The sequence below is a fragment of the Tasmannia lanceolata genome, unplaced genomic scaffold (assembly GCF_043159265.1).
Source record: "Tasmannia lanceolata isolate RefF3 unplaced genomic scaffold, GAP_Taslan_0.1 ptg000015l, whole genome shotgun sequence".
NCBI classification, from domain to species: Eukaryota; Viridiplantae; Streptophyta; class Magnoliopsida; order Canellales; family Winteraceae; genus Tasmannia; species Tasmannia lanceolata.
The window spans coordinates 41,222,660-41,242,974 of record NW_027518692.1 but is presented as its reverse complement, the minus strand read 5'-3'; the positions used below and the strand labels follow the sequence as shown (position 1 = coordinate 41,242,974).

At 37.8% G+C, this 20,315-nt stretch overlaps 1 protein-coding gene across 2 annotated transcripts; it reads right to left on the bottom strand.

The window, feature by feature from the left end:
* Nucleotides 1–269: 269 nt before the first annotated feature.
* On the bottom strand, nucleotides 270–16,834 carry LOC143847293 (uncharacterized). Of its 2 annotated transcripts, XM_077356078.1 has the most exons (11): nucleotides 16,566–16,834; nucleotides 15,014–15,076; nucleotides 14,672–14,766; nucleotides 6,235–7,107; nucleotides 5,280–5,379; nucleotides 5,077–5,202; nucleotides 4,108–4,959; nucleotides 1,783–3,960; nucleotides 1,639–1,699; nucleotides 1,130–1,281; nucleotides 270–884 (listed from the first exon to the last, which is right to left on the bottom strand). In XM_077356078.1, exons 1-11 carry the CDS (start codon nucleotides 16,636–16,638, stop codon nucleotides 589–591), a joined length of 4,869 nt encoding a protein of 1,622 aa, XP_077212193.1. In that variant the 5' UTR covers nucleotides 16,639–16,834; the 3' UTR covers nucleotides 270–588. The 2 variants fall into 2 exon arrangements, with proteins under 2 accessions (XP_077212193.1, XP_077212194.1); XM_077356079.1 differs by lacking the exon at nucleotides 15,014–15,076.
* Between the last annotated feature and the right edge of the window lie 3,481 nt (nucleotides 16,835–20,315).

Genomic DNA, 20,315 nt, shown 5'->3' with positions numbered 1-20,315 from the left:
TACTTGTATAGCATTGGTATGGAATGAGATATGAGATAAATACTGAGACCCTTCTCTTTTGCTTTACAACTTCCTAACCTTTTTCAAGCCTCAACTTTACAAGCTTATACAGCAACAAGAACCCAAATCTTCAAGCCACACATAATTATATGAGATCTTACACATCTTGTTTCCATCATATTCATATGGCATTGTTGAATGGAAAGAATGTCTTCCTCCAGTTTGGAGCAACCAGAAAAATGAAATCCAATTTATCACCATTTTACATGGGATCAAATGAAAAAGGCAGAGACATTCAATAAGTACGGAAGGAAAATCAGCTGCAAATTGGATACATGTTAGTCATGGTGTTTCTTCAATGAGAATACCCTATGAATTTTATATTGTCTATACAAAGATTTACAACTAACATAGTTTTATCTCACCAGAGAGCCCCAGATGGTTCCCTGAATTTCCAAAACTGGATAGGGCATTTGCCCCAAAAAAAAATGAAAGAATTTTGACACCTCAAAAACTTCACACGAAGGATGCGAACACTGTACAATCTACAGAGATGGAAGAGAAGATACAAAAATACAGGAGAGAATACTAGTCTTCAGGGCGTTGAATCTCACCCATCATAATGCGGTTGCTCGAAACCTTGAAGCCAAGAAGAGCAGGGTCAATCTGCCTCCCTTTCTTCCCTTTCTTCTTGCCACTTCTACCTCCTTGTCCACCATCCAATGACTCGAAAGCTCCATTGATAGAATCGGATTCTGACGCTGGTTTCTTTGTACTCCTGAGCATGTCTATGAATGATGGCTCTGACACATCTGCATTCTTGGTAGAGGCTTGAGTTTGAGAAACCTGAGATGATGGATTCCCTCCAGACTCACGTCTCCCCTCTGAAAGTTCATTCCAAACCATTAAACATGTCTAATTGGGTTCAAAATAGTAACAATGATAAGGGGAAAAAGTTAAGTGTTGTCTAGAAAGCCACTCATTGAAAGAAGAGTTTAACTGTTGGTAGCCGTATTTTGCAGGTCATGTGATTTGCCAATATTCTGTTGTACTTAAATTGAAGGGCAATTAATTTTTAATTCAACCAAGGATCCTAAAGGAATAAGAGGCCTGATGAGGATGTACTTACCATCTGAAGCTACAAGATTGATTGGATTCTTCCCTTTGATGGTATTGGCATTGGCCAGTTCAGATAATGACTCTTGGGACGATAAAGCTCGTGAGACAATTGGGCGTTTGAGCAATAAGTTATCATTCCCTTTGGATAGGATTGCAGGCACCCTGTCAGAGGAAAAGTAAAGAAGACATAATATAAGCAGAATGTCTATGTTGAGGCATATAGATCCAGTACTCAAATCTCTGGTTTTTATCTACAGATTATCTCTAGTTGAACAGTTAAACAAGTCAAACAAACCCAACCAGTACCATCTGGTTCATTAATAGGATCAGTTCATTTCCATCAGATTGCTGCAAAATCAACAGAGACTACTCGATTTCCAAGTATCTCAGTTAATTTTAGGGAAGAGCCTAACAGAGAACTTCAGAAAGCAAGATGTGTAACTAAACAACATACTAAAAAAATCACTCTTCTAGTAAACCATTAAAAACAGTCCTGGAAGCAACATCAAAGTCATATACCTGTCCTTGGACACCTCATTATCCGCTGCCATCTCATAATTGTAGAAGCCCATGTTTCCACCTGTACCATACCATACAGCCATCAATGATTAACAAATCAGGAGACTAAACTAAAATGCATATCCACTGAAAGAGAGCATTTACCAGCACTGCTGAATAAAGCATGCCCAATAGGGTTCTTAACCGACACCTCCCTACGTTCCATAACAGACGTTCCATGTTCAACCGTGCTTTCTTGAGACTCAGTAGTTGATATGTTTACCACCTTTCCTTTCGAACCCCGCTTCCTGGACTTCTTCGTCTCTGATAAGTCCATTCTGTCCATAGGTGGCTTACCAGTCACGTTGGAATCTGCATAAATGGCCAGAGCATTCTCACTCATACCGGGAAAAAATTGTTCATCTTCAATGAATGCTGCAGAATTAGGTCTAGCTCGCTCATCCATGCCAACATTCCCCAACCGCTCCTGCACCCCATGCCCTAAATTAGGGCCATTAGGCCCTTCTGCAAAAGAATCCCCCGAACCTGTTTCACCTGTGAGAAGATTATATGGATGATCCGAAGGAGACCCAGAAATGAGCCAAGAGGGTTCCCTCCTTTCATAGGATGAAGTAGGAGCACCATTGCTCATCTCAAATGAGTGAGTAGGATGAAGGCCCATCTTTTGATGTGCTGATACCCATGAATGTGGATCCTCAGAAATGAGATTTACTTCTGAATTCCTATTCTTCCGCTCAGCCTCAAGATGCAACTGGTGAATATGTGATTCTATCCAGTCGTTTGGTAGCTGACCATTGTGTTCAGACCATCCACTGTCTATCCCATCCAGATGTGAAGCTTGAATCTTGTTTGGGATCTGAGAGTGATGAGATTGAATACCAGAAGAGAACGAACCCATCTGACGAGCAGAATACATCTGAGCATGCCTTCCCCGCATATCTTGCCCTTGAACCCTGGCTAGATTGTTTACAAGGTCCATGTTGTTCATCCCAGGAGATTGCTCGTAAAATCCTCGCTGAAGTTGCTCATGTAAGGCGAGATTCCGCTCAAGATTGCTTGGGTGTTCAAAGGAAGCCCTCTGTTGACGCTGGTAAAAATCACCAGGGTTAAATCCTGCGGGCTGTGTCTGGTGATGATTAGGAGTTGTCCTGACAAACTGACCAGATTCATCCACCGACCAGACCCCATCAATATGCCTTTCTTCTTCCATTGGTCGCTGCCTTGACGCCAAAGCGAAATGTTGAGCCTGCAGCTGCTCTTGCTGAATGCCTAGAAGAATTTGCTGTTCCAAAGAAAGCCTATGTCCATGCTTTGCATGTTCTAGTAGTTGTAACAGATTATTGTGAGTCTCTGGATGTGGGTTCTGGCCAAATTTTGCCTGGATGAGTTGCTCTAGGGAGGGTTCATAGTGCCTTGGAGGAAGAGATTTTTGCTGTAATTCATGAAGACGCTGTCTCAATAAAGCCTGATCCAGCATGTTGTTACCCCCAAGAGGATCAACTCGTGTATGAGAAAGGCCAGGGTCATGCATCTGATGGTGTAGCAACTGTTCAAGAAGCAACTGCTGAGCTTGAGACTTTTGTTGTTGCTCCAATTGCATTTGATGATAATTAAGCTGTTGTTGCTGCAATTGATGCTGCCGTTGGAGTTCAAATTGCTGTTGCTGCTGAATCTGCTGCTGCTCCAACTCGTGTATTTGCTGTTGCTGAAGCTTAAGCTTCAAAAGATGCTCCAAATCTGGCATTCGTTGACTGATTGACTGTTGATGAATAGGATTTAAGCCCTGAGGGACGGCAGAATTTGAAAACTGCTCCAGGGCAGAACCATTCAAATGCATAGAGGGATGAGTGGAGAGTAAATTTTGCTGCTGGAGTTGTTGTTTTTGCAACTGCTGTGAGAGCAAGTGCTCTGCTAAATCAAACTGGTTCGGTTCTAGCTCTAGGTGTGACAGGTGGCGAGCATCCATAGGATCCTGAAGCATGTTAGAGCTACCAACTGTGTTTATTCTATAACTATCAGGTAAAGCACTGAACGAGTTCTGCTTACGGCTGGAAAGAGGGGCATCTCTTCCCATACCAGTACTGATAAGATGGCCCTGCTCGCCAATATTTGATGACTGGGTATGCTTCAAATGAGGCCCTTCCAACTCAGACCACAATAGCCCAAAGGGATGCAAATTATCATCCCTTGAAACATTATGATTGAGAGTGTTGGTTTCTGCCAAATCATTTGTGAGAAAATGGTGGCTGGTAGGATTTCCTAAAGGATCATGAAGGTTACTTGCTCTATTGCTACTTCCAGGCCTCCCAGGAAACAACACTTCTGTCGACCCCAAAAAAAGCAAAAAAGCAAAAAAGAAAAAAGAACATCAGAGGAAAAATCGAATGTATGACTTACTAAAATTAGCAAAAAAAAAAGGTAAATGCCAATTAGGTCAAAAAAACCAACCCAAGCAAAGTAACAACTAACCTTCAGCATCCTGTGCACCGAGTTCACGAAAACTTTCCCTCTCAGCATTGGAAATAGCAGTCAAAATTTCTGAATCAGAAGGTGGCAACCTACCATACTGGGATCCCATCTGATCTTCATGTTTAGATAGTCTTGGCTGAATAGGACCCTCAAATTCAGCTGCTGGCCACTGTGGGTCAATTCTGGCAGCAGACCCAGTAAGAGCAGGAGTCAGAGTACTAGCCTCCAAGCTGCCTTCCATTTTATCAGATGTTTCTAGGTTATCCTCAGGGATGATACTTGAGATGGACTGAGCTTTAAGGTTCAAATGCGGCATGATTTCACCAAGTTCCTGAAAAGGTGTTCCTTCTGGAGCAGTTGACAGACATACGGGCAAGTCAGTGCCAAAAAAGCCTTGTTCAAACCACGATATAATGTCAACACCCAGAAAAGGACCCTGTATCTCTCCTTGGGGATCCCGGTAAAATAAACTCAACTCCTCAGGCAGGGTAGCCCCTTCTGACGCCTTTACTTCACCATTAGGCTCTATAAACTGTGTGTTACTTGGAACATCTTGGAGAGATAGAAGATCAAATAGAGAACTTGAATCATTAGGTAGCTTGGTTTGAATATCAAAAGAAGCTGGCCCAATGTCCGCAAACATAGGTTGGTTGAGAAGCTGGTCCCACATCCTTGAATGTCCCACATTAACATCACTATTTACACTGCTAGTTTCACCATGTTTGGGTCCATAGTCAACTTGGTCAATTCCTGATCCGCTGATAATGCCAATATTGTTACCCTTGGAAACTACCGAAGTCTCAAATGGATCCCTAACTTTATCATCGCGTTCTTCAAGATTCGTATCGCTTTCTGAAAGAAATAATAGAACAGTTCTTTCAGACATGGAACAAAAGACTACGAGACCAAGTATCCACACAAATTCAAGTAAAATTATAGAGAATTCTAAAAGATTGGATTAAGGTTTACCTTTACCATCAAACAAGTTCATTCCAGCAACACTTCCCTGTGAAACATCATTACTTGCAACTTCTGCAAACAATTCAGCCGTCTCTTCCATTTTACCATTTGAACGTATATCTAGTTTTACGTCACCTGAACAAAGAACTTGTTTAAAGATTTTGAATTGTGCCCAAATGGACAAAAATTGAGATAAATGACAATTTGATTACCAATGTCGTTGTCATTGACTTTAACCATCTTGTCTCTAGTTGAATTATGAAATGCTCCACTGCTAATGATTTTACCCTTCCCAATATCTTCTAGAACAGCCTGCCAGCCCCATCAATTACATGAGCTGATTTGGCGATACAGGACAAATAGAAGACATTCTCCCATAAAGTTGAAACTGAAATTATTTGGCTAATAAATGGTAAAGTGAAAAATGTAGCTGCTCAACCTTCACGCAACCAATACATAAAAAAGGAATGATTTTTTTTTTCTTTGAAAGGAACAAAATAGACACCCAGATGCTTTTGCAATTTTCAAGAACAGGATACAAATACAAAAAAAGTTATATAACAAGAACAGTGGTCAGTCTGTTGGAAGGGACACCTATGATGTGTCCCAGAATTTCAAAAAAAAAAAAATCATGAAACCAGAAAAATGCAATATTTAGCAATTTAAAATTTGGGTTTTTTTTTTTTTGAAATTTAAATGATCAAAGACTAACAAAATATTGAGAGGACAAGGAAAAACTAAGGGAAAATGGCAAACTTAGCCTTGTATGATTTATTAACACCATCAAATATATTATTTTCAAAAAAAAAAAAAACCATCAAATATATTAAAGGTTTGTACATGTGCTGTAAATAGCATTTCGGAAAGCACTGAACCCATTTATAGTCAAACACAAAAAAAATGAGAAAACATGTACAAAGTAAGGAAGAAAGCAATCTACCTATTAATAGAAAATATGGTTTTACTACTTTGGTCTGGAAAATATTAACAAAGCAGAAATATTTACTACTTTGGTCTCGAAAATATTAACAAAGTTCAACTCAGGCACAACTTGCCGTGCCACTATATTATTTCAACCTACTAACACTGTAATATTTCAAATCGGAAAGTCAATAGAAAATAATATAGAAAAAGGTGAATAAAATTCACCACAGAGACAAATCTTACCTCCTCTTCTGCATCAGGTGTAACAAAGGCCAATGGCTCCAGTGGGTGAAATTGTGTAATCTGGGAAACCTCCTCAAGCCCATCAGGGATGGGGTCAAAGGAAGGAACGACCCTGTGCTTCCGATAAATATCAAGAAGTTTTCCCCTTGGGTAGCAAAACATGTCACCAGATAGGCCTGACTTCCCTTGTCCTACACCACTCTTTTCTGCAGGGGCAGCACCAATAGGACCTGCAGAGGACTGCCTACTAAGTGATGGTCTTCCAATAACGTTTGACCTCCCTCGTCCTACAGCAAATCCGACATTTGAACTCTCCACCCTTCCTCTTTCTAACCCAAATCCTGGAGCAGCACGGTAAACTGCTGACCCAGCAGAGTGGCCTTCCTGTCGATGGCGTGGCCTCCACTTATCCCGAGAATCAGTTTCACGCTCAGAAGCCACACGGTTGCTACCTACAAAGGATTGTTTTTCATTGTGAGAATCTTCCTTCTCTCCATCTATCCGTTTCTCCATTCGAGAGTCCTTGTCCTTGTCTTCTGGACCCCACCTTGACGACCATTTGCTGTCTCGCCGTGGTTCATGCCCAGAATTACGGCTACTAGCGTCATGCCACCTATCAGATGAAGGCAATGCCCTAGTTTCGGTGGTTTCTCTACTCTTGCGGTATTCATTTTCTCTATCTTCTTTTCTGCGATCTCTCCTGCCAAGTATGCCAGTTTCTCTCTCCTCTTCACGCCAACGACGGCTAAATTCGACCTCAGGTGTATTTCTTCGCCATTCCTTTTTGTCCTGAGATCCATCCAAGCGCCAGGCCTCCTTCTGAAGTGGATCAGCAGAGTTTCCATGAGGCAAAGAATTTGGTATATGCACATCCTGCCAGACAAAGGAATATTGATTCATCATTTATAGCAAGAATTGTCTAACCATTACAGTCTAACAAACCACGAATAGAAAAATGAGGATTATAAGTGACCAATAAAAATTGAGAGCGTCTGCAAGCCTCCTTACTAAGCTACAAACGATTAATAAACAGAAATTTCTTGAAACTGAAAAACAAATACTCATAGCATTAGCTGAAACATGCTCCTTCTACATTTAAAGTCGCTTTTAAAATATACTTGAGCTAATCATCTAAAAACATATAAGCATTACAAAGGCATCGCCGTGAAAAAGAATGAAATATATAGCCATAGCTCAAAACCCAACAATGTAGGGCCAAAAAAAGCAATCCCTAGAAAGCCAAAATTGTAGTAAGGCAAGTGAAGTGCAAAGAAACAAATTCTAGTCATCCCTGTAGAAAGGACTCAATACAGAAGATACAGCGTTATTTAGGCACTATATACTTTATGCAGCCTTAATGAAAAAACAAAGCTGATGGAGCCATGGTCCCCAGTTTTCCCACCATGATGAGGGATCAGGTTTATCCTTTTTCTCTTAAAGAATTTATTAAAGAAAAGGAAGGGAATTATATAAGGGGCTTACAAGCACGAAGCAGGTGCGGGATTGGGAGTGGGGAAGCGTGGGATCTAGAAGAGTCTAACGCCGGGAGCGCCATGGGAGTGTTTATGTAATATTTTTCTTTATATGTTTTTCAAAAGGGCGATGATATGCGCCCCCCTTATAACGTGATTTGACGTCAAAAAGCGTTAAGTTGCCCACTGTTCACGTCACGTCAAATCACGTTATAGGGGGGGGGGGGGCATGCATACTATAGGGGATGGAAATATCATCTCCCTTTTCAAAATTCAAGTACATATAAAATAGTAATTTCTAAGTAAATCAAAACGTATTAATTTCTAACCATCTTCATTTGTGTGCCCTCTTTCCTCGTGCCTTCTGAAGACACATTTGTGCTTGCCCCAATGAAGTATTTTGAAAAGTTAATTTTTATGCGAGGAAGTTGGTATGGTGGGACCGATGGGGTAATAGAAGCAGGTTGGGAGCGTCATGGAAGCGGTTTCCGTCTCTTCGGGAAAGCCATGGGAGCGGTTTCCTTCCTAAGGAACGTTGAATCACGGTTCTAGAGCGGGAATGGCATGCATGAGGAAGATTCCTGCTTAAGATGGAGGGCGGAGATTGCTCCGTGATAAAATCCTCCCTACGTTTGTCCTTTTTTCCGAATGATAAAGAAACTTTATTAAATGAGGGGGGATTCAAATGAAGGCCTGAACAAGATGGCCATAGGAAGCCAACAACGCAGCAAAACAGCAAGCTCAAATAACTTCTCTATAGAAAAATAATTGTTAACAACAGCTGATGGAAATCTGATGGAAAGACAACGTAATATAGCAGCTCCTCTATAAAAATAAAAATAAAAGGGGTGGCCCAGTGCACGAGGCTCCCATCATTGCGGGGTCTCAAGGGGGGCAGCCCTTCCACCTTTCAGCCGATTTATGATTGTTGAGAGAATCCCCACCTTCCACCAGCAAGTCAACGGAGGATCCGCGTGAAGAAACCACATTTAAGATCAATAACCTCCATTTCATTGGAATTCTTCACCCCAATCGGACAAAAAATACCAATGTTTAAAAACGCGGATGCGGGTCAAAATGCGGACAAAAAAATCCTTGTCGACTTGGCGCATGCGCGGCCAAGTGACACAGCTGAGTACTCGGTTGACGCGTTCATAACTCGGGAGAGTCAAAGGAATTTTATTGACTCTACAGGGCAAAACGTGGAAAGCGGTCGCAAAACGCAGAAACTGTCGCAAAACGCAGAATGCGGCCAAGGAAAAAAGGAATCGACTTGGGGGAGTCCACGATGACGCGGGGGAGTTTTAAAACTATTCAAAAATACCCACCACGTCCACTTTATCATGTGCCCTTAAGGTTCCCCCAATACCAGCAGGGTCTGAATCATAGTTGCCAGGCCGGGGTGCGAGGGCTCTCCAGAAGGGAGGAAGCAGGAAGCGTGAAGGGTTACGGAAAAGATGGGGAGGCATAAAGGGAAGCGTAAAGAGACGTGCCAGAGAAGTAAAGAAGAAGTAGGTGAAATTAGTTGTGTGCACGGATTATTTGCCCTCCTATGCCGAATCTGTCTCAACACTTTCTGACACACGTTTCGAAAATGGATTCGCGTGGGACATCCGGATTCTTGCTATAGCCGTGTCCTGCGCGAATCCTATTTTTTAGGCGAATCGGACACATCATTGACTGTTGTAAATGCAAATCTTAGATATTTTCCTTCTAAACTCGCATTCTTCTTAACTTCTTTTTTTATAAAAAAACAGCTCGTACTCTTTTAATAAAGACCCTAATGCCTCGACACTCCACCCTCGAACGTTGACCCCTCTCCCACACTAAATTTTTATTTTATTTATTTTATTTAATAAGAATTACCTAATCTACGAATCCTACATTTGAAAGTGTGCCGAATCCGATACCTCAAATCCATGATGGATCCTGACACGCGAATCCGAATCCATACAACACAATGAATTAGTGAAAATATAAAATATAAAATAACTGTAAAAATTAGTGACAATTAGAAATAAGCTTTAATGATTTATTTTTAATGTTTGTAAAATTTAAAAGCATGTGAATTCAAGTTTCCAAGCAATATAAGCAAATCAAATCTTACCACCGAAAACAAATCAAAATCCAAACCAATGTTAAAACCTAATTACAACCAACATAACAAATTTTTATGCAAATCCAACTCCCACCCATTAATGAAAATTTTTAAAATCAAATTTAATACGAAATTTTCTCGAGTCTAAAATGAACAATTGAATGATTAATCACTTAAATGATTAAATAATTAATCGCTTAAATGAAGAAACTAACAAACATCACCTTTCTTGTCAATTGAACATAACTACATATACACATTAACATTACATAAACACTAAAATGAAGTGTGGTAAATGGGTAAGTTTTTACATAAATGTGCAGTTAATCACTTAGATAAAGTGACAAACTAACATCAATTAATCTACAGAGTAACTAGAATTATATAACTTTATCACGCATCAGCATTACATAAACACTAAAATAAAGCATCTGACTCATCTCATGTATGAATTATGGACAATAACTGATTAACATATAATCTATTTATGTTATTTTTCAAGAAACATATATTCATTATAGCCATTTGTATACTAAAATGAACATTAAAGTATTGGAGTGTTAAAAGATTAATTTAGTATTTTAATTTCATCAAAGTATCAGCTCAAACCAACTTCTTTCCTATTTTTATTGTCTTTCTTGATTCGTCTCTTCTTCCTCTTTTTCATGATTAATCAATTAAGCACAAGTTAATCAATATTCAAAAAATAAAAAATTAATCATTCAAAAATATCAAAAATTAAAGAAAAATAGAGAATAGGGGAAATAAAAAGGAAACTTTAAATAATACCTCTTCTTATTACTAATTAGATAAGAAATAAAGAACCTACAAAAATAGGTATGATTAAACTAAAAAATTAAAATTAAAAAGGCAGGATATGATGAAATGAATAAAAGAGAAGAAAAGAAAAGAAAAATAAATTAGAGAAATAAAAGAACAAATTAAAAAAAATTAGAAAATGTGCTTCCCAAAATGTGGAAACGTGCTTCCAAATTTGAAAAATGCTTCTCAAACTATGGGAAATGTGGTTCCAACAAATCGAGAACGTGCTTCCCCGGTTTTTGTAAAGCGTTGCGGTACCCGCTTCCGAAACGCGATTCCCCAGAAGCGTGCTTCACTGCTTCCCAACTTCTGGGAGCATTCCTGGTAACCTTGGTATGAATTACCTAAACTCCATGTCACATGGATTCTTCTAAATGGGTGAATTACCCATGTCTGACACTTGTGGATTCCGACACTTCATGAATTTGTTGCGAGTTGCGACGCTTCAAGAACTCTTTTATCTATTTTTTTTAATACACTGACAAATTTATAATTTCCATAGGCTCTGAGTTTTATCCATCTTAACAGTGAGGTTCTATATGGAAAGAAAACATCATATTTCTTTAACCTATTATTATTTCCAAAATATTATATGCTAAAACCATACTATTGTGCAAAAGTATTAAATTTCTAGAATTGATTGAGATAGATAGCCAAATACCCAAGTCCTTTATCTTGAAACTGCCAAATTTGACACTCAACAACTATGTCGGATTTCAACAGTCATACCCGTACCCATGCAACGTAGCCTAAACTAAAACCATCAAAGTTCAACTAAAGGGATCTGGGGAGAGGACATCTTATAGCAAAAAGGCAGCATGAAATAACACCAACGCATATGCCAGAAGGTGTGCAAAGTTGCAAATCAGAAGCCAAGACTCCTCTGAACTTCTCTACAACCACTCAATAATAAACGATGGAGTCAAACATCATGTTCTTAATCGATCCCACAGGCTGTTCCACCTCATGAAAAATCCCCTATTTCTTTTTTTCCGCATGATCCATAACAAATAGGTCATCATAAGTAACATGCCACAAAGTTTTGAACCTCTACAAGACACAATGACTACACCCATGGCTAAATCAAGTCATCGATATGCTCTAACATCACCAAGCCATGGTTTTAAATTTTCACCGAAACCGACACGACATGACCGATATGTTTTTGTTTCCATCCCTATTGAAACGCGTACAAAACCAAAACGCACATCGAAACCAAAACCATAAGTTTATCAGTAGTATACTATGCATGTATGTGTTACATAATTATATTTATATGGATTCCAAGTGAAATGTGGTGTATGTATTATGTATAAACATTTATATTAATCGCATATAAAATCCAGTATGCACCGAATTATCAGACATGTACAACAGTGCTTGTCAGTATGTGTTCAATGTTGTTAAACCATTATGGGTAGTTCTTTCGCTTACAGCATGGTTTTCAGTGTGTATTTGTGTTTATTCTACACTTAAGTTTCATTTTAAATGTCCATCATTTGCATATGTTTTCATATATAATATATTTCAATTAATTTATATGATTTCTACCGAAATTTCCATCAAAGACTGACATGTTTTAAAGCTTGCATCCAACTTGCCCCAAAAAAGTTGGAAGGAAGCTCCATTTTTTTATTTATTTTTTATTGATTGAAGGAAGCTCCATAACTCACAGATTACATCGAAATGGATTAACCAATTTGGTTGTTGACTGCACATGTTGCTGATGAATTTATTGCAGTTCTAAGATCATCAATTACGATATTGTCGAGACAAGCTATCTAAAAAAATGTCATAACATGAGAAATAAATAATGATCCTCCACCGCCTAAACAAAGGAGTGTAACATTTACCAGATGTTGTTAACCTATAATACAAAAATCTAATAAAAAATGAAACTCTCATTAACTAGTTGAGTTATCCGCCTACCCCTTACATTATGCTTATGTACAAAAAATCCAATCACATCAATCAAACACTGACTGACCTCTCTGTTAAAGAAGTTACAACAAAATTTAATGTGCACACTACTTTGTCTCCGTTTCTAACATAGGAGTCACCTTTTTTTTTTACGAAAATAACAGATTTATTAGAAGTAGAATTGTGAAATTACAAAGAAATATCAGCATGCAAGCTAGGCCCAAAATACATAGAAGAACTAGAAGCAACTGACTTAGCAAACTTGAAGGTGGTTAGTACACCTCAAAATATGCGTGAAGATGATGCCTTTCCCTCTAAACAAATTGACTATTTCACCAATCAACCTCACAAATCTCCATGGCATGTACTATTATCAAGGGACCAAGAAATCGCATTTGCAAAATCACCTTCAACTTCAAGATTTCCATCCAATTTTCTTAAGAAACTATGAAGACTAAAATGAAGGGTTCTCAACTCTGCCATCAAGGAATCTGCATGACCAATCAGCCTCGAGACTGAGTGTAGGGTACTCCTAGCATAGGAGTCACTAGCTTCTGCCTCAAGACATAAAGTGACCCTGAAAAGATTAGGGTGTTATTCCATCATGCAAGAAGCGACCCTAAAAGCGCATTTCCTAGGAAGTGAATCCTCAACATCATTAGCTTCTCCAGTACAAGATTACAGGAGATAAATGAACACACTTTTCTCTACATACTTCAACAATCTCATAAATAACATGACCTATCCGTCACAAACGTGGCAATAATGAACTGCCTGCCCATCCAAAGCTTCAACCTATAACCCCTACCTAACTCCTATCTTTGTGGAAGATACACAACCGCATAAGGATGAGATATTGAAGGAAATGAAAAATTGAAATAAATGAAGGGGTCCTAAAGTAGCACTACGCCTAATATAGCATCACACCGCGTTTTTGTTGCAACAAGCAAACTCCTTAATTAGTGGCAGCAGGTAGGAACCCAGGAAATGAAATGGAACTCACTCGTATTTGCCTATCATTCCATCAGTCTTGATGTGCTTGCTTTAACAAACAGTCGCATGCCCTAAAAACCAAAAGCAACTGAGATCTATGGTCTTTATTAACAACTTCAATTTAAAGGGTGTTTATGTGTGCGGAGGGATCGGTAACCACAGATCATAAAGCAAGAAAAAATCATGCTGTTCATCTGTGTTGCATGGATTTGGATTCACGTGTCGGAATCCGACACGATTCAAGGTGTCGCATTCTGCAAACCTCCAAAAGTAGGATCAGTTGATTCGGTAATTTTTATTAAATATAATTAGAATAATTAAAATTTTAAATTTTAAAATAATGTGTGTATATATATTCATCAAAAAATTGAGGGTCGTGGGTTCAGGCATTAGGGTTTTTATTAAGAGAGTCGAAGAAGAAAGGGGAAGGAGGTCTACGTTCGAAGGTGGAGGTTCGACGGACTAGGATTTTTATTAAGATAAGACGGGTTGTGTTTTTATTAAAAAAATGTGTTTAGATGATGTGTTGGATTCGCCCAAAAAATTATGATCCGTGCGGGACACAGCTACGACAAGAATCCAGATGTGTCCCACAAGAATCATGTCCAATTCACGTGTCGACATGGATTCAGCATAGGGGCAAAGAATCATGCAACACAGATAAAATATAACATGATGGATGCACAATCTATTAAAATGTAGGATTTACTCAGAAAAAAATATGAAAAACAGTGAGCAACAAATTTGTAAACTATCATTCATCAATAACATACATTTATGGCTAACTGATATAGCTTTGCACTAAGAACATAAAGTGTCAATTGAAGGGCAAACGAAAAATTTCAAATCAGAGAAGCTTAAACAACAAGGACCAACTAATTTAGACAAGGAAAACAAATGGCTAGCAAGTATACAACAATGGAAGTTATGCTATTATTGCAAGAAATTAGATCACATGTACATGAAAATTATCTCTAAGACCCACCATACACTTGATGAAGACCCACCATACACTTGATGATACTTAAGAGGATTTATAATAATCATAGCATCAACATGCTGATCGAATATTGAAAAGAAAAATAACAGGACAAAAAAAGGCTAGACATGTTAAAAGATTGAGAAACAATACCCCTGATGCAGCAGAAAGACCAGCCTTACTATCACTGGGTTTCACATAAAGCCATTGAGGAGACAATGGTATACAGCTCTCAGAAGCTGCTTGATCTGCACAATTTCCATTTAAAGAGTCAAAATGAGAAGTAATGACTTTGAATGCATATACATGCACTCTTAAAAAAAGGTATTTAAACACTAAAGAAAAGTATTAAACAAATAAAAACATCTGAGTGCAAAAAAAAAAGCTTTCAGTAGAGAGATAGTTAATAAAGATGAGAAGAGAAGACTAAATTCATGCTTCAAACATTAAACCAGTAATACTATGAAGAGATTAAACAGTTAATCGTTAAATTACCATTGGAGTTATCAAGAAACCCCATAAGTGCCTTTTCATCATTATTTCCTCCACAGGCATCATCTAGCATGGCAGGAAAACATAATAGTGCCGGTAAATAATATAACCCCATTTTTTAAAGAGAAATTCACAATAAAAAAATATGGATATAACCAGAGGGAGAAAAGCTTAGTGAATAACACAAAGCTTTCACTGCATCGATAAGTGACTTAAACAGCAACATAACTAGAAATCTATCAAAGAAAATCAACAAAAACAAATTTAAGAGATGGGACGCAACAAAGGGGAAAAAACCCACTCATTTACACAAGCCAGAAAAGCCATGGGAACTAAAATAGGTTGAAATCATGGCAATCCTTGCCCGAAAAAAAAAAAAATCAAATGCAAGTTAATTGGAAGATTAATGTGGCTCTAAGCCCTTGAGTTAAGCAAGCAAAGTGGACAGTAGGCAATAAGCAGAAGAAGTGCAAAGAACCAATCTTAAAACTTCCTGTCAAATAAAGGAGCAATCTTCTTGCTAAAAGAAAGGAAATTTTCCAAATGAACATAAAATTAAAGAAACTCCGCAAAACACATGAATAAATCAATTTCGGTAGCAGGCCAGTACCATAGTTTTAAATTTCGGCCGAAATATTTCAGTTTTGGCCAAGACCGAAAAGAAATACACCACGAATCGGATTTTATAGCATTTCACTGAAATTTAGCCGAAATTACCCCAAAATTCCAATATTTTGCATAAATTTCAACCGAAATTTCATTTTTCACCCTTATTTACAAATTTTTCCACCAAAATTTTAAGATATCCACCGAAATTGCCGAAATTTCCACCAAAAAGACATTTCTACAGTAATTTTATGAATACCGAAATTTTTAACTTAATTTTACATGATTTCAGTCAAAATTTCCACCAAAACCAAAATATTTCAATTTCGGTGATGGCCAAAACCGACATCGAAACCGAAATTTAAAACCTTGGCCAGTACCATCCGGAACAAACCAACAGGCAATACCTAACGATCATCCACAAGAGTGGATAAATATAAACACCAGAATCGTATCGTTCATGCCACCAAAGTAGAGAATTAACCTAAATGCTAAAAGGAAGAACAACTAACCGAATATAAATTAAAACAAGCTGTTTGACCAGATATCACAACAAATCAAAATCTGAAACCAAGAAAACAATGAAAAAAGAAAAACACATAAAATCAAAGGCACAAAAACAAAATATCTCCCGATCTGAAGTGAAAATAAAACAAAAACCTAGCTATTCGAAGATCTGAGAAATCTCAAACGAAAAAAAAAAAGCAATTTTTATAACAATTGAAAAAAAAAAAAAAACCGGCATATTCAATGACCTAAAAATCACATGAAAAATAAGTAGAGAATAGAAGAAAAAATGATTGAAATCATGAAAACGATTAAAGGACCGTCCGATTACCAATACTTCAGATCGAGAAACAAAAAATCAACAGGAACTTGATTAAAGTGGAAAAAATAAGAGAAAAGAGGAATATAAAGCCAAATAAAAGAGCTCTAAAATCCTAATTACCTTTCTCGAGACACAGATCGCAGGATTTCAAGGGAAGGAGGTCCGACGGTAGATCGACCTTGCCTTCAGTCATCGTTTTACAAGGAGAATTTAGGGATCCAAGGAGAATCACGAGGGGGGAGAGAGAGAGAGAGAGAGAGAGAGAGAGATGTTTTAGGGTTTTGAGGGGTTAATGAAAGGAAGGAATTTGAAAAGAGATGGGCTTCTCTGTGAGAAAGAAAAGGGGTGAGGGTTTGTTTGGGTGGTCAGAAAGAGCAAAACAAGAGTGTTGAGATTTTGAGGATCTTAAAATTAAATGAGAGACATATATTTATAAGCTGTGTTTAAGCGTAAGATTGAAAACTAACGATGGCTTACGCAAGGATAATAATTAATTGGTCAACCTATTTTGATTCGATTAATCAGTTTTGGAGATAATTGGCTTTCAAAATCTAAAACGGACAAGGCCTTTTGAGATAGGCAACACTAAGCCCCAGTTTGTTTTGGATTTTGGATTTTGGATTTTCAGAACCGATTGTGTCCAAAACTGATTATTGGACTCAAAATTCAACCTAATTTGAGTCCAATGATTATTGTCGACCTTTATGACAACCAATTGTGAGAGCCAAACTGATTATTGGACTCAAAATTGAATACAATTTTGGGTCCAATAATCGAACTGTGGGGTGACAACCGATTGTCATAATCCCAAACAAACAGGGCATTAAATTGGAATCCAATAATCGGTTTTGGACGCACAACAGGTTGTCAAGGCCCTGTTTGTTTAAGATTATAACAACCTATTGTGTCCAAAACCGATTATTGGACTCCAGATTAAAAGTGATTTTTCCGACTCACAGTCTCTGTTGTCAAAATCTTAAACGAAGCCTCAGGGCTGAAGAATGTGGGCCCACCACGATGGTAATGCAGGGACCATTTAGATCAATCTAGACCGTCCATATATGGTCCCACTCGACACTCCCATGCTTAAGAAGGAAAAAACAAAGGGTCACAAAACGATCCTAACCATCAGACAAATGGATTTTGTCACCATATTGTGTCGCACAATGTTACACTTTTTTTCAAAGCAACCAAAAATGAAAAACCTTTGTAATGTGGAGTCCTACCAATTTGGATGATGCAAGTCATTCTTTTGTGTTCCTGGCCCCAAAATCCTCGCATAAGATGATCCTAACCATTCATCTGTGGAGGTTTCTATACCAATACAGAGCCATCCATCTTACTCCAAATTTTTCCTAGGGTTGAAATTTTGAGTCGCGACTTAGATCATCCAAATATGTGAGCCTCACTGCTTTCTACAACTCTTTTTCACTCCATCGAAGAGGATGATCCTAGTCCTCATAGGGATGACACATTATGGAAAACTCTACAAATAGGAGGGTTAAGATCATCCAATAGAGAAGATCTTTTTGGGTACAACCTAATTTATGTTGGAGCCTAACAAATGAATGATTTGGATCCTCAAGCAAGGTGGTCCCTATTATAAGTTTTTTTTTTTTTTTTAATATGCTTACGTACATTCTGACACCATAAAAAAAATCTGGTTTGGTTGCCGGAATTTTTTTGGTTCTTGGGATTTTTGTGGAACAAAAAACTTCCTGGGAGATTGGTGGGAAAAAAAACTCCCTGGAAGTATCCCGGTAAAATAAAAATCCTTTGTTTGGTTGAGCGGACTATGGTGGGAAAAAGATTCTATGTTTGGTTGCTTGAACTGTTGGGAAGAAAAAAATTCTTCTGCAAGCTTATTTTTGGTTCCTGGGAGTATTTTTTTTTTCCCCACCAACCAAACGTGGGTTTCCTGCGGAAATTCCACAAAAGTCTCAAGAATCAAAAAAATTCCGGCAACCATATATATGTACAGCGGTTGATGACCCTTGTGCCACTTTTCACCACAGCGCTAACACGATCCCCTAACCAATCGGTTCTTGAGTTCCTCCATCACTAATCCCCTTATCATTCGGTTCTTGAGTTCCTCCATCAATCGCTTCACGGGAGGGTTATCTAAAATAGAGATCTCATGATAAATGAACTTCAACCTGAAGTTATTACTTGCATATTATCGCTCAAGAGATAGCTAACCATATAAACCATCCCCACGACGGACGAACAATCCTATTATCATACAACGAGCCCGCATGACAAATGATTGAGATAGAGCTTTCAAGTTATTCACCAAAAACTTAATTTAAGCAACTACATTCTTCTTATCAAAAACTTATATTAAGCAGCTATTAATTAAAAACTAATCAGCATGATCAAACTATTAGAATTGGTTAGAATAAAACAAAATGCATTTTAAATTTGAATTAAAATGTGATAATATAACCCTTAAACAGATTTTAGGGTTATAAACCATCACAGATTGGACCCATTTTCAAGGGATGCTTTAGACCAATGAAGCTGGATCACACTTGTCCATAAGGTGTAATGCTCTATTATATTACTCCCCTAAAAAAAGAAAAGGAATGCACTCTGCATAATTTACTTCAACACGAAGTCACAAAGTTTCCAAATAAAAGTGAAGAATTAGGACGAATTGTGACTTTAAAAAGGACATGCTACTTAGAAAAGGCATACAGGATTGAAAATTTTATTCTAGTTGGACCTTGGAATTTCTCTTCCCATGGAAAAGACTGCAAGACAATTTTTTCTATCCAAACAGCTCCTAAGTGGAAATTAGAAGATTAGAAAGCAATAGTAGCCAACAGAGACATTCCACCGTTGGCTTTTGGCCTGAAGAATAGCCAGCATTTTTTATAGCTTAAGGGTGTCTACTACAGGATAAGATTATATAAAATAGGCAGCTAATAAATGAGGGCGATTTAAAAATATTATCAGAAATAAATGCATAAATTAAAAGTTAATTTGACTAATTTTCAAAATAAAAATAATTTGACATTACTTCTTCAACGGTTAAGGATATTTAAGGAAGAGAAATTATATGATGTCCGACCGTCAAAATAAATGGCGGAGAGAGACAGACCCTCTCTCCCTTGATTTTTATGGGAAAGCACCGTTTGGTTCAAAAACCAAGGCAGCACGTTTGTCTCCTTCCGCCCTTTACATTTTGACGATCGGGCATCATATAATTTCTCTTTTAAGGATACATTGTACGAATATCTTTGCAAAAATGGAATTAAATAGGTAGGGAGAAATAATTGCCTTCAATGGGCAGATTTGCAAATTCAATACCCTAAAAGGGGTTGTTTGGACAGAGGAAAAAGTTGTTGAAAAACAGGCGTGGAAAAAATATTCCATGGAAGAAAAGAATTCAAGGGTCGCCGTCTAGCAAGCTTGCATATTCTTACAAAATAGGAAAATTCTTAATTTTGGAAAAGTGTCCCGTGAAAAATAAATTAGTCAAACGCTAGAAAACTCATTTTCAGTGCTCATTTTTTTCTAGAAAAATTCTAAGCTTTTGCAAATTGCCTAGAAAACAGAGTTTTTTTTTTTTTTTGGGGGAAAAAAAATCATGAATTGGAGTCTTCAACACGCATTTTCCTTTTTCAAATTGTTTTTTTATCGTGCTTTCTTCTTTTTATTCCCAAAAAGGATTGACATCCCTTTGCCCAAGAAAGCTGCCCCCTACCAAAGAGGCCGAATGACTTTGTGAGATTGAAATCCCCTGTTTGGATTGCAAGAAAAACATCTCTTCAGGAAAATTTGTTCTCGGGAAAAGCATGAAAAGCATTAAAGGTCCAAGTCAATTTTTTTCATGTGCAAATCAAGCAATGGAAAAGCATGAAATTC

Coding starts and splice junctions, on each gene's coding strand:
- LOC143847293 (XM_077356078.1), bottom strand. CDS start 16,638: ATGACTGAAGGCAAGGTCGATCTACCGTCGGACCTCCTTCCCTTGAAA. Junction 1,700..1,782: donor TGCTTTATTCAGCAGTGCTG/GTAAATGCTCTC, acceptor GGTATGGTACAG/GTGGAAACATGGGCTTCTAC. Junction 1,282..1,638: donor AATGAGGTGTCCAAGGACAG/GTATATGACTTT, acceptor TTCCTCTGACAG/GGTGCCTGCAATCCTATCCA.